The 17,589-nt window shown below is 34.3% G+C and overlaps 1 protein-coding gene and 1 non-coding gene across 2 annotated transcripts; both read right to left on the minus strand.

Annotated features, from left to right (window-relative positions):
- Positions 1 to 7,482: 7,482 nt before the first annotated feature.
- Smp_156770 (putative major tegumental antigen SM15) lies at positions 7,483 to 11,425 on the minus strand (the record flags this gene model as incomplete). The annotated part of the gene is made up of 1 exon (XM_018794362.1): positions 7,483 to 11,425. One exon carries the CDS (start codon positions 11,423 to 11,425, stop codon positions 8,327 to 8,329), a length of 3,099 nt encoding a protein of 1,032 aa, XP_018648783.1. The 3' UTR covers positions 7,483 to 8,326.
- Positions 11,426 to 14,290: 2,865 nt separating this feature from the next.
- On the minus strand, positions 14,291 to 14,362 carry Smp_tRNA_01396_Pseudo_TTG.1.1. The gene has a single exon. It is a non-coding gene (tRNA).
- Positions 14,363 to 17,589: the final 3,227 nt, after the last annotated feature.

Below are 17,589 nucleotides of genomic sequence, written 5' to 3' on the forward strand. Positions count from 1 at the left end.
TCGAACCAAGGACCTATCAGTTTCTCGCGCGAGCGCCTAACCTCTAGACTACTTGACCGTCACACAACGGTGTTAATGTCTAACTTTAACCAGTCGACGAAGTCGCTTCATCGTCCACCATTGTCTTTAGTGAGTTACCATCTCACAACAGACCTGGTTGCACTCCACTGGTCACTGCTTCTCACTAGAATTGGTTGAAGTTAGACATTAACACCGTTGTGTGACGGCCAAGTGGTCTTGAGGTTAAGCGCTCGCGCGAGAAACTGATAGGTCTTTGGTTCGAATCTCACGAGGCGAGGTAGTGGACACACACTGCTGAGGAGTCCCACAATAGAACGAAACGGCCGTCCAGTGTTCACAGGTTTTCCATGGTGGTCTAGCTTCATTTTAGTCATGAATTCAACCATAAAATTACTTAATAATTGCATGTTGGAAGGATGAAATCTTTTATAAATAGTGTAGACTATTAATAAAAAGGTATTGAATCATTGTGATGTAACTCATCTCAAACACACTTGAAAGTTAGTCTTATATGATGATGAGTCATCGGCAACACTGATCACATGCTACTTAATGTTATTGGATAGGTGTTTTAAAACCGATAATATCGTGTTTTCAGAAAGGTCACGGGTTTATTTAGATTGTATTGATTTTTGCACATCCGATTCAGTGTTTCTTTTAATGTTGTAGAAATTAGCAATTTTCTACCTTCCGTTCTTCTGTCTCTCTCGCTTCCTGTGGTCACACGCCAACTACGGTATATGAATAGTTTTACATTGCTGATTGAATATTAGTTAGGTGATCATTAATGGATTGGATGACTGTTTTGTTGTGCTATAGAACTCTACAGAAGTGTACATTTACGACTTCATTGAAGTTAGGTATGTGAACGATCCACTTCTAGCCACTGTGATATAGAGGTTGAACCCTTTTGAAAGATATAAAGATCTGAGGATTAGGTCTCTGGTGGAGGTGTCGACACGGACTGCTACGAATTCCCACACATCGACGAAATAGCTATCCAATACTTCATATTTTCAATGGTTATCCAACTAATGTCAATCTATAGCGTCAAACCGCAAATTTAATAGTCTCCAAAACACTTACAAAAAGCTGGTTATAAATATCAGTTGAATAGTTTCAACTTAATGATTGAAATAAATGTTCAATAAAGTAATCTAAAAGTTAGGTGGTTGGAATTAGTAAGGATGAAACCCTGTTTGACCTGTGTTCCACACTAATTAGCACTCGTATTTTTGAGAGAATTGATGGTGCTTACGAAAGGTCAGTTGTAGACTGAATAACTTAATGGTAACGTCTCAGGCTATGGAACTGGGTGATGCGTAGTTGAGTCCTATAGTTAGATCTGTCCCACTAAGATTTCAGGTGAGTCTCATCGATGAGTACCGACCAGTCTAAAAACGAAGGTCAAGCAGGGTGTCCTTCCGACTACTTTCAACTACGTAGCATCTGAGTATATTGTACGCGACATTAATGCACTAAGACAAGTAGCCGGCACACTATAACTTGATCAACAGATCTCAATCACCTGTAAAGGATTAGGCAAAAATGACATTGTTCATAGTGTTTTGCACACATCTCACGTCCTAACATGGAAACACGTTCAGTTAATTCATTTAAAGACAAGGTTGTATTTCAGTGTCGTGTAACGTCAGTTGTAATAAAACTCGTGCCATGTTTTTCATTTTTTGTAGAATCATTTCATTTAAGATTTCAAATTACGAATTTTTTCAAAGAATATCTATCATTTCCCCTTTAGCATATTGTTACTGAAACACCCTGATTTGATATTATGAGGGATTTTTTTCTGACGACTGTACCTATATGTTTCCAATAAGTGCTAGTAGGCCAAAATAGTCTTATGCTTAGAGGGTTTCTGGAAAATATCCCAAATTATCTGACGTGAAACAGAAATACAGTCTGGATATTCATTCATTCAATACATTTATTGACCACATTGTAAACTTGACAGACATAGACTTTTCCGGTGAACACTAAATTATATTGATCAGTGCATATTGATGGTTTACTGTACTTAAAAAAGTAAGTTAATTATGGTTATCCTAGACAACAAGATATTTAAATGAATTGATTAAATGGGATTCAAATCTTTCCAGGTTGGAAACAACCATTTAATGATGATAAATTATTTATTTATTTATTTGAACACATAAATATTGATACAAGGAAGCACCAGATAAATATGCGCCACACAAAACTCATTTGACTTGTGTGAGGGCTGTGATACTGCCCAGGTTCCCAAACTGAAGCAGATGGTTTACTTGGGGAGCCACACCCCGAGCCTTTGACTTAAAGGTCTGATCCACAAGGCAGTGGAGTATCGTAAGGAGATGCAGTCCCATGGTAGCCGGTGACCAACGATTAATTCATACGCCATTTGTTCCCTCAGAATACTGGAGCCCATGTGCACCATTGGTTTGGAATGAGGGTTTTCCAACTACCCAGGGTGAACTTGCCATGTCCACTGACCCGGTTAAAGCGCCTGACATTCGCTTTTCGTCCTCTCAATTTCGTAAACAGTACCCGTGGTGTCAGAAGGCAATGATTAGGACTTCCCTGTCAGAGGCTATATACGCGTGGCCATGTGAGAGCATTTCGAGAGGGAGAGCGGACTCTCCTCACTCTCGGCCATACCAGGGCATTTGGGGGCAAATAAATATAGAGTGATAAATATTGCTATACTGATGAATATTAGAATGTCTGAAATTAAAGTTAGATAATTTATGTTGAAAATTGATTTTATCAAATCAACATTCACGACTGTCATTAAGTTTTAAGATTGTATCCTCAATGGAAATTATCAATTCTCTACCAATATAGCTAGAAATATTTGTTATCCGTTCATTTCATTGAACTCTTTAAATCTATGCCACACATACATATCATTTATAATAAACTTTAGAAAGGCTGACTGATTTCATCATTATATATTGGTTGTTTCATTTTTGGCGATTAACGTTAGGATAGGACTACTGGACAATAATAATCATGATTTATCTGGCAATTCGTTTTCGTTTTATTGTAAATTGTAGTGAAACATGTTCATTTAGTCTTAATGATGAAGACTGAATTATACTGACCAAATTGCAGTGTACCATTGGTCTGAATGACTCGACATCATGTGTATTACGTTGAGATGGTCGTAGGCAGTCGACCGGAAACCCTACTTGACTTACGTTTTTAGCCAGTTGGTACTCGTCGATAAGACTTACCTGTAATCTTAAGGAGACTGTTGCTTCCTATAGGGTTCGAACTCATATCACTGAGCTTTATAATTTGAGATATTACCACTGAAATGTTCTGGATGTAACTGACCTTCTGTTCAACCGAAATATTTACGGCTAATTGATAGCTCACTAGTAAACAATTCCATGTTTGTTTTGTCCTCAGTGGTGACCGAATTCCATTGATTCAGTCACTCGCCTAAGTGACTCCAAAGCTTTTTGTATACATACATTTATTATATCTCTCGGTGATGTGGCATCATGTGAGAAAAGTATTTGTTGCCTGAAATCAAATGAAATATCCGTTGAAAAACTCGTAGGACAAATCATTTATACTAAAGACTTTAATCATTTTTGACTTGAGACCATGAAGGGGTGTAACCAACTGCACCGAGGTGGAATTTCCGAGAAACACACAGCCTGACTGCTAGTCAATCAGTAATGCTTGTTTGTAACACTAAAAATGACAGTGATCGTATCATATCGATAAGAATTAGATTTTTAATAAAAACCCTAAAAATATAGTGCTCACTGAAACATTTAAAGACTCTATCCTGTATGGGATTGTAAATACGCATCGTTAAGATGTTCCTAACTAATGTTAAATGCTTTTGCTATCTTACGATTTCCTAATTGATATCTAGTCTATACTATGAATGCTGTTTTAATAATACATTTGATGAATTACCATTAAAATTCTTACCAGATAGAAATTTAAGTCCTTGGCTTCGAACTATACTTTAAATTTGAGGGCTAGTGATACTACCTTGTTGTCGAAACCAAACTTAGTAGAGTGGGATTCAAACTTTCAAGCCCTCTGATATTTGAGCTACCAGTTCACTCAGTGTAGATTTCGTTCAGTCACAACTGAGATAAGAATATCTAACTATTTGCAACTATTTTATTCAATAGGAAAACATACACACACACAAACTCCATTTATCATTAAATTGATTGTGTAAACCATTTTTTTAATAGTTCAATACAAAAAATCTCTTGAATGAATAAAACAAAACTGTACTTGTAGTTTGATAGACATCTGCTTCCATGAGATTATAAGTTTGGTCGTATTTTTTTAATTAAGCAACTTGCTATCTATAGATAGAGTGCTTCAATTCAGTATAATATTTTTTTGGTTTTGTAGATGTCCTTTTTTGTTTCCATGATAAGTTTTCCTAAAGGTTTCTGTAAAACTCCTCTTAGTTTGTCTACTCTGATTCTTATTTAAAAAGCCTTAAGTATACACAGACAAACTGATATACTAATATTTGAGTATGTTCTCTTGTTTTAATCCATTGTTATTCATTAATGTTTACATAAACTGATAAATTTTTAAACTCGTTAATCAAAATAGAAGCTTGAAGATATACAATATTTTTCATATAGTCTTTCAAATATAAGGCAGATGAAATAAACTGAAGGATTTGAGGAAATCTACACTTTTTCCACTACATTAAATTCATACTTCGTCTAATTTCCTAACGAATTATAATCTACTTATATGTTGGATAGTGGCTAACAGTGGAATCTAGGACTGACTTTGTGATGCGTTGAACTTTATTAACTGGATATACTTACATATAGCTTAATGTTAATCTTCATCAAATAGAGACCGAAAATTAATAGTTATCATTTCAAACGCCAATGAGTTATACACTAAGCTCCAGAGATACAATAGTCAGTAAACTATTCAACAAGTATCCTATAATATCTGGGGCTGCATTCTTATTATTACTTAAAAAGATAGTCTTGAATATCAAAATTGGTAATTACAAATCCTTACAAATAATACTAACAATAAATTCACTTAGTATTACTTGTTTGAATCTTCCCATTGATGTTTAGGACTGCAACTGGTCAGTCTCTTATTGGCATATGTGCATACCGTGCGTATTGCCTCGATATAGTCCCAAATAGGACGAAACGCGCGTACTGGATTCCACTGCTAGCCACTATCCATCTTTGCTTACAATACTAACAATACTTTTTATTTGCAATCTTTTAATTAGACAGTTATAACATGTATACCACAGATATATGCGAAAAACAGTGTATGATACTAGAAAAGTCCTCAGTAAACTGTTTGTTATAAAGAAGATAACACATATACATGAACAATACTCTAACATTAGTTTCTCTTAATGTGAACTATCTCTAATAGTATCACATCGTTAATGTAGCCAAACAATAATTCAAATTTTTGAATATTTGTATTCCATATGTGTATATGTGTGCATAAAAATATGGGAATTATATCGTATTTGACTAGGGAATATCATTTTAAGTTCAGACAATTGAGAACTTCATTTTTGTGTTTATGGTTCAACCTTTAAATAACATGCTTAATTTACCCGTCAATAGTAAACAGTTTATGTTTTCTCATGTTCCACACTTGATTGATCGTGTTATTTCACTTTCATAGAGATATGGTTATTAAATACAACTCAGTAATTATGTAATGAACACAAATCATCAACTTAGAGATAGAAAAGTTATACTATCCAGTTGCTTCAACTAAATTAGCTAGAAAATGAAATTCAAACTTTTAATATTAAACATGACAGATGAGTTCTAAAACCATCATGTCAACTTCTTACTTTATTCGAATTTCCTTTTATGATGTTATTAATACTAAAATAGGGAAAATCGCTTTATTTTGTTGACTTAAAAACAGGCATCCTATTGGGCGTCTGATACCACGGAACAGACGAAAGCAAGGAGTATGGAACAGTTTGAAAAACTTCTTGTTTTTAACATTTTATTCAAGTAAGTAGAATGATACTTGATATTCTTTCAAGGGATGAATTGTTTTCTTAATTATACAAGTTGTCATTCATTAAACTTTTTTTCTTCACATACACAGTATATCTGGGTACTTTTTTGTCATAATCTGCTTATGTCATCTAATCCTAATTTCACACATAACTTTCCTCTTCTGAATTACAATTAAATCAGTTTCACGGAAAACTAAACTTTCATACATATTTGTCACACATAGAAACTAATAAATTCTAATTTTGAAAACTGTACTAAGAATTCTACATTCATGAGTATTATTCACATTATTGTATTAGAAATTTATACACAGGAAGTTTAAAAAGATAAGGAGTAATATATTTTTAATTGATGACTATTCCCTCCCTCAGCCATCATCTACCTCTATGTGCAACGATGACTGGGGTTGGAGTAAGCCGGAAGAATATTGGATGGGGGGGGGTAGAACCAAGAGATGAAAACGGTCTATGAAGTTAACGACTGTTAGTCTGAGTCGTGTTAACAGTTTTTGGCTTCTTGGCTGGTGTCTAGGTGGCTAATGTGACTAGTGATTGGGAACATTGAATGATATAGCTCATAACTAGGTCAGAATAAGGTGAATGCAATCACATATCATTTAATTCTATGTTCTTGAAACAAATTCTTAACGTTTAGTCTTTCTCATTATTAAAGTCACTACAATTATTTCAACTTCTTTGCTATTTGTTTTATTAATTGTATCTTACATTGATAATTTAGTATGGCAATTTAGGCTAACGTACAATTGTGTTAGGCTCTATGTTAAATATAACTGAGTAGTTGACTGTGTCAGAGAGATTTCATATCTTTTTAATGACTAGTTGAACTGTCTATCATTTCTATGAGATTGTATATTGACCGATTATTTGTTGAATTTATATATATGAACATTACATCAAGTGTCGTTCAATTTTATTGTCATTGAAAACTATAGTGATCACATAGAATATATGTGTGCAGATTTTTCACCAAGTTGAAACAAACACTTATAGGTCTCTTCTTCTTAAATATAAAAAAAACTACCGAATGTGATAATCATTATCATCACGTTCATCATCGTTTTCATTATAAGTACTTATTAAATATTGTAATGAATCATGTTCAAGTGTACGTACACATGTAGGTGAAACCTATGGTGATGACCTGTCTGTGGAATCACTAGATTCAATAACGTAAACGCACATAAATTCATATTAGTATTGTTTGTTTGAATCTTCCCATCGATGTGTTAGGACTGCAACTGGTCAGTCTCTAATTGACTACTGGGTTCGAGTCCCAGAGTGAACATCAACTCTGAGATGCAGGTACATCCAGCTGACGAATCCCAAATAGGACGAAACGCGCGTCAAACTGGATTACACTGTTAGCCACTATCCATCTTTGCTTGTAAACGCACATAGTTTGAAAAAAAATGAATCCAAATAGCATAAGAACAGTAAATTATTGTTATAATCAGCATCATTGTTTCTTTATAATAACGATTAATAATATTAATATTAAACAATTAAGTGACCAAAATGATTTGATTTTCATCGATAAAAAAATAAGACAAGATTATAAGCATGTTGTATGCTGTAGCACAACAAAGCTGATACCAAATATGTTTTTTTTGCTTTTTAAACAAATGAATCCATTACTTGGAAACAAGAAAAGAAACTGTTCATTATTTAAATAAGCATTGAAGTTAAAATTAATAAAAAGAACATGACGATTTAAAAAAAGGTATTCCAATCATTCATTCAATAGTAACGAACTAGTTAGCTGGGTGTTAAAGCAATGAAAAGAAAAGAAAACATCGACTTGTTATTCATCGTAATGGATATGCTTTTGTCCTGGTACAAAACATTCGGTCAGAAAACAAAAGCAATATCAATTTGCCATGTGAAATATATGTTTACAGTTTGTTTTCTTTGCTTGTGAATTTAGAATTTCTCCCGTCTTCGATCGTCTCAATTAGGGAAAATGCATGATAAAAATACAAAGATGAAATTATTGGGTAAGATGTGAAAGGTAAGCCATAGTCAATAATGGGTGATCAAGATAAGGTTAATAAACTAATCGGAAAGCATTGATAGGCAAAACAATAACCGAGAATTAGTAGTAGTCATCTATGTCTTATTAATAGTAATGTTAATTACAATAATGGAACTTACTAAATTTGACAAGAACAGTTGGATTTTCATTGAGTCTGAATAATGAACATATAGATTTCTTTGATGTGTACAAATAATGTCACGAAAAAAAAGAAAGGTGTGTCATTTTCGCATTTATGCTATGGTTAGGTCATTTGTGTTATTCAAATGTTGGTTGTTTGATTCAGACAGGTCAGAGTGGTCAAATTCCATTGATGTTTTCATTGTCATATTTTGTTTCATCTCAATAGTATCTTCTTCATTAATATAACTGTTATTATTAGTAAGATAATCATTATTGTTACTGTTATTATTAGTCAAGATAAGATTTGTATTAATGGTATCAGAGTTCTGATGATTTTCAAAATTATTTTCATTAAAAACAAATTCTTTAGCATTGTTTAAAACAGATTGAACTAAAGATTGAGCCTCATCTTCAAATTCATCATTTGCATTTATAAAATTTGTATGTAAATTCTCCGAAGTGATTACATTCATGATATCTGTATTTAGTTGAACATCAGTGTGATTTTCATCGTGCGATGTTTCAAGCGTTTGATGCTGGTCAATTTCATCATCAATATGAGTCGAGTTCAGTGTATTATGCAAGTTACTAACTGATTCTTCAAATGTAGTCAAAGTTTCAGTGTCATTTATTTGCTTATGGTGAATATCTTCTGTTTTAAAATGTTCAGTAGAATGTTCTAAGTCAACGTCTTTAGTGACTTCTTTATTGTCTTCATTTAACACCAGTTCTGAAGTAAAATGTGACTCATTTGACGAGAAATTGTATTCCGTAACTGGTTCAGTTGGGCTTTCCAAGACTGTGTGAATGGACTTTTCAACAGGTATATTGTTATTTACATTGCGTTCCGAAGGTGAAGTGTACTCATTTTGTTCTGCATGTATTTCATCATCCAAATTAATAGGTTCCGTGGTGATAGGAGATAAACTAGGCACTGGATCGTATGTCAGACCTGGTTGAGAGGAGCATTTATCTAGTTCATTTGGTGTTGCCTCCTCGTCAATCGGTGCATCATGTTCTGTGTATTTAGGATGTGAGATATTCTCGGTTTGTTCTACATGTATTTCATCACCCAAATTAATAGATTCCATGTTTTCAGGATGTGAGATTTTCTCAGTTTGTTCTGCATGCATATCATCATCCAAATTAATAGGTTCCGTGGTGATAGGAGATAAACTAGGCACTGGATCGTATGTCAGACCTGGTTGAGAGGAGCATTTATCTAGTTCATTTGGTGTTGCCTCCTCGTCAATCGGTGCATCATGTTCTGTGTATTTAGGATGTGAGATATTCTCGGTTTGTTCTACATGTATTTCATCACCCAAATTAATAGATTCCATGTTTTCAGGATGTGAGATTTTCTCAGTTTGTTCTGCATGCATATCATCATCCAAATTAATAGGTTCCGTGGTGATAGGAGATAAACTAGGCACTGGATCGTATGTCAGACCTGGTTGAGAGGAGCATTTATCTAGTTCATTTGGTGTTGCCTCCTCGTCAATCGGTGCATCATGTTCTGTGTATTTAGGATGTGAGATATTCTCGGTTTGTTCTACATGTATTTCATCACCCAAATTAATAGATTCCATGTTTTCAGGATGTGAGATTTTCTCAGTTTGTTCTGCATGCATATCATCATCCAAATTAATAGGTTCCGTGGTGATAGGAGATAAACTAGGCACTGGATCGTATGTCAGACCTGGTTGAGAGGAGCATTTATCTAGTTCATTTGGTGTTGCCTCCTCGTCAATCGGCGCATCATGTTCTGTGTATTTAGGATGTGAGATATTCTCAGTTTGTTCTACATGTATTTCATCATTCAAATTAATAGGTGGCTCATCAGCGGAAACAATTTTCGTTTCACCTGCGTTCATTAAGCTTTCACTGAGCTCTTTTTCCAACGTTTCTTGGAATGCATTTTTCTGTTCGACATGTTCTGAAATTACATTATCTAATGTATTCTCAGTTTCAACGAAATTCACCTTGTTATCTTTATCAATGAGTTCTGAATTAGGGAGTTCTTCATTGTTAGATAGATCATGGAATGCACGAAGTTCAGCTGAACATTCAAATGATTCATTTTGTACAACCTGATCATGGATTGAATCTTTCTCTCCAACAGTTCCTGAAGATTGAATGTTTGAAATATTATTTGTTTGCTGTTTATACGTCTGTTCATCTATATCATTAAGTTGTATCTCCTCAGGAGGTGGATATTCAACTACATTTGGACGATAAAAACATATCACCGGCGAAGGTTGCGTCACTTCATTATGATTAGAACTTTCAGTACTAAGATTCTCTTCACCTCCCTGTTCTATGATATCATTTTGAACTTTTAAGTGTTCATTACTGTCATGTTTTCGGATATTCTGATGCACAAACTCTTCTATCTCTTCTGAAGGAAGATATACTGGTGGATTTTGTCCTAATTTTATCTCTTCTCCAGTTATTTCAGAATGGATATCATCTTCTTTTAATAAATCTGTTTTATCTTCAAAGTGGTGCTGAGTACTGTCAAAAAACCCATTTTGGTCTTTAGTGATTTCTTGTTGGTCCATCATTAGACCAGAATCATGAATAGAGTGGTCCAATTTTTCTTCTAGTTGTTGTTTATTAACTATTAGATCTTCAGTATGATTGAAATTTATATTATCATGAGTAAGAGAACCATTTGTCCCTGATCCAGTTATATTTCCATGAGGACCAACATTTTCCTGATTTGGTAAAGCATGACTGATTAACAATTCAGCTTCTTCTGTAGAAATTTCCCTCGTTACATTATCTTTATTTTCTGGTTCATTAGTCGATGAAATTTGAATAGGTTGCTTCTCATCTTTTTTTCCAGGTATTTCATGTACGATAGGTTTGTTAGAGTATTCTACATTATGTTGTTCCTGTTGTCCACTTGAATGTTGTGAAGTATGGTCATTTTGATTTGATGTGACAACAGAGTTAGAATAATTCTTTTCATCATGTTCACTATCAAAAATGTCATCATGTTTTCTGTCTTCAGGAATTTCTTCAGTTGGTTGTAATCTAGTTCTTGTAGGCATAGTACTGGATCGGTTCACTGTAGTACCACCGACATCAGATGGCTTTTTATTAGACCTCCAACTCCAACGTTTGCGTATAGTAGCTGCTGAACGTGAATCTGTAGCAGGTTTTTCATCTTTACGTGAACTGAATCGTGACAGAATACCACCCATCGTGTAAGTAAACCACACCAGCAAGTTTGAATAAGTCCTCCAAACTGAAACTGACTGATTTATAAACTGTATCAAATTTGATTGACAAGTAACCAATCAGATTACTAATAAACAATACTAGAACTACCAATCATCATTTTAATTAGCTGTGTGAATAACCTTGATTTTTGATTGGTTGAATTTGAACTGTATGAAGCAAGTTTTTGACACCAAACTTTTTGAGCGTTAATAGTGGCTTGTTATGTGTATTAAGTAAATCAAGTTCATTCCTCAAAAATAGTGATGGTAAACGGTTATGACAGAGAGACACGATTTATTAGATAAATCATAAGGAAGAGAATTGGCATGGCTTACAAGGAATTTCTTGTCAAATTTGAATCTTCGGATTATTATACCAGAACGAATGTTCTAATTACTAGCTGAATAACACTGATGAATTCCAATGTGTTTAAATATAGAATAGATAGGATGTAGGTAGTAGTATAATATTGAACGAGCACTTCCTCCTATTCGGGACTCGTCAGCTAGATGTATTTACATCCTAGAGTTGATTTTCACTCACGGGTTCGAACCCAGTACCTTTAACTTTAAACGCTCAACCTGCTATCCTCTGAGCTAATGAGCCCAGATAAGCACTAGCTTGTGGAACGGTATGAATTTTGACTTTAAATCAACTCTAGAGACCAGGTATATCTAAATGACGAGTCCTAAATGGAACTAAACACATGTGTTTGATCCAACTGCCAGTAACATTCCGTCTGTTTTATGTAAGCTTGTAACATAATGCACGTGTTTCAACTAAGACTGGTAAAAATTCAGTCAAAATATGAACAATGAAATAAACTAAATCATTACAAATGAAATTAAATATATCAGAAGGAGTTTTGTGGAGGATTTAGTATTGGTTGAAGTTAGACGTTAACACCGTTGGATGCCGGCTCAGTGGTCTATCGGTTAGGTGCTCTGGCATGAGACTGGTAGGTCATGGGTTCGAATCTCGCGAGTGCGGGATCGTGGATGCGCACTGCTGAGGAGTTCCACAATAGGACGAAACGGCCTTCCAGTGCTTTCAGGTTTTCGATGGTGGTCTAGCTTCAATTGACTCATGATTTCAATTATAAAATTAAATATGTTTAAATATTTACTTTGAACTTTTCCAAAAATGTTAAAACGTTAGAAAAGGGAAACTTAAGAAACCTTACGTACATGCTTTTGACTGCGTTTACGTTTTTTTCCATTAAATCTTGGTGGTATTCAGTATCTCAATCTTTTTTCTATTAACAAGACATATTTGACTTAAAACATCCTTTGTTTCTATACTATTTATCTGAGATTTCTTGAGATAAAGTTGACAAAGAAATTTTTTATAGGGAAATGAAATACATAAAGTAGAAATTATGTATTCATTTACATAATTTTCTTCTTAGTATCTTGAAGAGAGTAGTAACAGAGCATTTAGTAGAACAATATGAGGATTGATTTTAGTACGTAAGATTCTTGTCAGCTACTGCTTGGAATCTACGATATTTTACAGTCGAAGTTCTTTATGACAGATAACATATTTAAGCAAACTTGATTAGAAGTGACTATGTATCATCATAAAGATATGAAGATTCAAAATATTTACTAATAGTCTAAAGCACTAATTGATATTAGACCACTAGGGAAAACCTGGAAAGATAGTACGTGCATTTCATCCTGGTATGAGACTCATTGGCAGCGCTCATCATGTGCTCCCGAATGACTAGCTTCAAGATCCAGTCCTTGGAGTTCTAGTGAAAAACTGTGAACAGTGAAATTCAATCCGTGTCAGATGAGAGATAGTTATTCATTAAAGGTAGTGGAAGATGGTTGGATATTATTATGAGTTGATAGAAGTTAGACATGTTCAGCATCGGACATCGACTCAGTCATCTAGAGGTTATACTCTTTTGAATGAGAGTAGGGGACCTGGGTCCGATTCTCTGTAGCAAGGTTGTGGATGTCTACTTCTGAGGAGTTCCATATTAGGACGAACCGTCCGTTCAGTACTTCCTTGTTTTTAATGGTGGTCTACGTAAGATCAGTTCGTGATTTAAATTATTAAAACTCCAAATTCTTCAAAAATCCCTCTACACTAATATTTCATAATAATTTAACGTATGATAGATAGATAGACAGCTTTTAGAGATTCTGGATTCGATTGAAGGCAGTTTTCACCGGAACCTAAAAATAACTAGAGAAATGCTGAAGAATTGTTTAAGCAGGAGTTGATTGCGTAATATCGACCTCGCATTTCAAATCGGACTGTATTGATTTCAAATATCAGAATGATATATTTGTGACACAACACACATGTACGTGTCTAAATCCTGGTCATGATTGAAAAAATACAACAAATTACTGGATGTTGTTAACAGATTATTTTGGTTTATATTATTCAGATCATTAATAAAATTTAGAATTGTGTAAGGTCACAATTCATAATCACTTTCTATTATATTAATAATAATTAGCACAAATGGTTATGTTTTTAGTAAGTTAATCACTGGGTTCAATATTACCCAAATTAGTGTTATAACTAACATGAAATTATATGGATTATAAAATATATGAACGATAAATCGCTTGATTTGATTGTAACCAAGTGACGTTTCCCCACAAATCTGAATCATTTAACGAAAGCCTATAATAAACGGATATTACAAAGGACAATATAACTCGTTAGTATAATAATAACATAACATACTTACATATACAAAATGTATAACACATAAAGTAAACATAATTAAAGTTCGGTAGATAGTGGCTGGCAGTGGAATCTAGGACGCGTGTTTCGTCCTATTTGGGACTCGTCAGCTGGATGTACCTGCATCTCACAGTTGATGTTCACTCTGGGACTCAAACCCAGTACCTTTCGCTTCAAACGCCATCGCGTTATCCACTCAGCTACGAAGTCCTGATAGTTACTTGCTTGTGCAATGGAGTGAAGTTTAAATTCACTTGGTATTGTTCGGTTGAATCTTCCCATTGATGTTTTTTAGGACTGCAACTGGTCAGCCTCTAATTGGCATATGTGCTTGCTTGTGAATTTAGGCTATATCGAGTCAATACGCACAGTATGCACATATGCCAATTAGAGACTGACCAGTTGCAGTCCTAAAAACATCAATGGGAAGATTCAAACAAACAATACTAAGTGAATAATTAAAGTTCATCTAAAGCATAGATTATTGAATTCAGATATCTTAGACCAATAGATACAAGGCCTAACAATTAGACTTATTTAATTGACCATCATAATAACTAGAAGACGATTCATTTGAACTAGTTATTCCAAAATTTAAATTGTATAAACATTTCTAAACCATTTGTAATAATAGTACATATTAGCTAGAAATTCCTGGACAATTTAATGAAAATCTGATGAGTAACGTAAAGGTAGATTACCTTTTTGCAGATGCTCTACTAAAAAAGAGAGCAGTCAAATCTATAAGAATGGATTTGAAAAGAAAACGTATTTGGACAGGACAGTAGATACATTTCTCAAGTTTCGTACCTCTGTAGTACAAAAGAGACCGGATAAAAATATTCTGGCTATAATGTAATCTAGACTTATTACTGAAGAAGAACTGATTGGGTAACGTAATACACTAGACAGCATACAGACAAACATAAATACAAAAATAAGAATACTCAGTGTTTAAACTGCTAATGGGTAAATACAAATCATCTTTCTCTACAGTTTAGAGGTGAAATATTAAGAAAAATATTTTTTCCGCAGGTTACACAGAACGGTTCAAAGAATATTCAGTGCAAGGAATCTACAACTAATGTCAGATAAGTAATTAAGGTATTTCATACATAAAGGGTGTTACGTACAAATTCATGTATGTACAACATTTTTACATATGATAGATTAGGACACGTGAAAGATCTAGAGTTGATATCATGTTATTACTTGACTCATCTTACTTAGGTATTTATCGTTAATTTTAATCTTGGAACTTCCATTATGGCTTCTGAAAATTGTTCAACTTAGCAAATTACAATTTACTTAGCTAGATAACCATCAAAAGCCAGGAGGTATTAGACGTCTGTTTTATCCTAGTATGCGACTACCCAGGAATACGAATCCAGAGATGGAGCCAAGGACCTTCGTGTCTGGGAGCGAGCACTTAACCTTTAGACTACTGGGTAAATTCAGAGACAGTCATTCACTAATGTCATTGAAAGATGGTCATACAGCATCACAATGTGATTGAAGTTAGAAATGTAAACATGGATGTGCACTGTTGAGGAGTCCCACAATAGGACGAAACGGCCGTCTAGTGCTTCCATGCTTTCCCTGATGGTCTAGCTTCAATTGGCTCACGCTTTCAACTATCAAAATGTAAACAGTTAGATTCTAGCACAAAGTAGATATCGAATACCTCACTGGTTTTAGCGGTTGTTTAACTAATATCAGTCTGTGATGTAAAGTATAATGTATTTAAGAAAAAATTTGTTTACCGCAAATTTAGCTCATTGTGTTGATTATTAAATATATACTTGTTAAGTCAGAAGAACTTTTATTGATCAATTAACTGTTGATTACACGTCGGTTGACTGAGTTATATGTATATCAATATATGATTAGTGTTTTTTCCACTGAGTACTTGGCTAATTGTTATATCCCGTGAAGATTTATGAATAGTAACTTTGAGAGCTATTTGTGGACTAATATGATATGTATATTTACTATTGTATAATTGTCAAGTAACTAAACTATTCATATTCGCGTCCCTCTTATTATAAGCTTTATTTTGACCTATAGACTATTATTATACGATTTACCATTCTTGAGTTATCCACAGTTTATTGATTATTGTCCCCCCTATTTACAGCTACATTTGGCTGAATCATGTATAAATGTTATTTTCTCTTTAATGGTACGATGTGGTCTGTTTGTTTGATATATAAACTCAGTATGTTTGAGAATAATGATTCATATTGTAGAGGCTGTTATTGGTGTTCTAGACTTAACTGTCTGTGCTAGATAGAAAGCAGGACTGATAAGTACTCAAGACTGCTCATACGGCTTTTGTGTATCATTGCTCTGATCGATAATTCACTCCTTTCTGATTGGCAGGGATCATCACACCATACATTAAACAGGGCACGCACACACTCGATATAACACTAATCTAACCTCGATTGACATCTAATATTCATATTTTGTAGGTTGTAGTTTTTCCCCGTCGCCACTGATATATCTCGTTAGTTGAACGCTATATTCAGATCCTAAGCTATTCTGATAACCCCAGGCTAGAACTACTCAGCGACTTGAACACCAGGGAGAAGACTCGAGTATGAGAGAAAACACATTACTGCAAGGTTCATTTATGTACAGAAAAACAGGGGTTTTATAGTAATTAAAAGACCTTGAGTTTCCATAGTAGCAGTATGTTAAACAGCCAATCAGGACCTCGTTATTTTAAGAGCATAGCTTCTAACTAATCGCTGATTGGTTGGGCTCTTTATGAGCCTCTGGAGGCTCTGATAGAGTTTACTGTAAGCCGACTTAACATCTAACCTCGATTGACATCTAATATTCATTTATGGTTGATTTGTCATTGAATTCTTTAAAATAGGTGTTTTCATGAGTTATATTTGATATACTTTTTTCAAATATATACCAGCGTGTTCAACATTCAATTAATGTAAGGGTCGAATGAATTTCCATTTTCTAATAAGATATCATTATTCACAGTATGGGACATTTGTAGTTTAAAGCAATTAGTCCCTTTGATAAATTTCGATAGTGTAATAAAAAGACGAAGATTATCAGAACTATGTGATGATATTCATTCAGTATTGTTTGTTTGAATCTTCCCATCGATTTGTTAGGACTGCAACTGGTCAGTCTGTAATTGGCATATGTGCATACTGTGCGTATTGCCTCAATATAGCCTTAATTCACAAGCATGATAAGCAGAGATGGATAGTGGCTAGCAGTGGAATCCAGTTTGACGCGCGTTTCGTCCTATTTGGGACTCGTCAGCTGGATGTACCTGCATCTCACAGTTGATGTTCACTCTGGGACTCGAACCCAGTACCCTCGCTTCAAACGCCATCGCGTTATCCACTCGGCCACTGAGTCCTGATAGCCACTTGCTTGTGCGATGGGGTGAAGTTTAAATTCA

Source organism: Schistosoma mansoni, chromosome 1 (genome assembly GCF_000237925.1).
Source record: "Schistosoma mansoni strain Puerto Rico chromosome 1, complete genome".
NCBI lineage: Eukaryota > Metazoa > Platyhelminthes > Trematoda > Strigeidida > Schistosomatidae > Schistosoma > Schistosoma mansoni.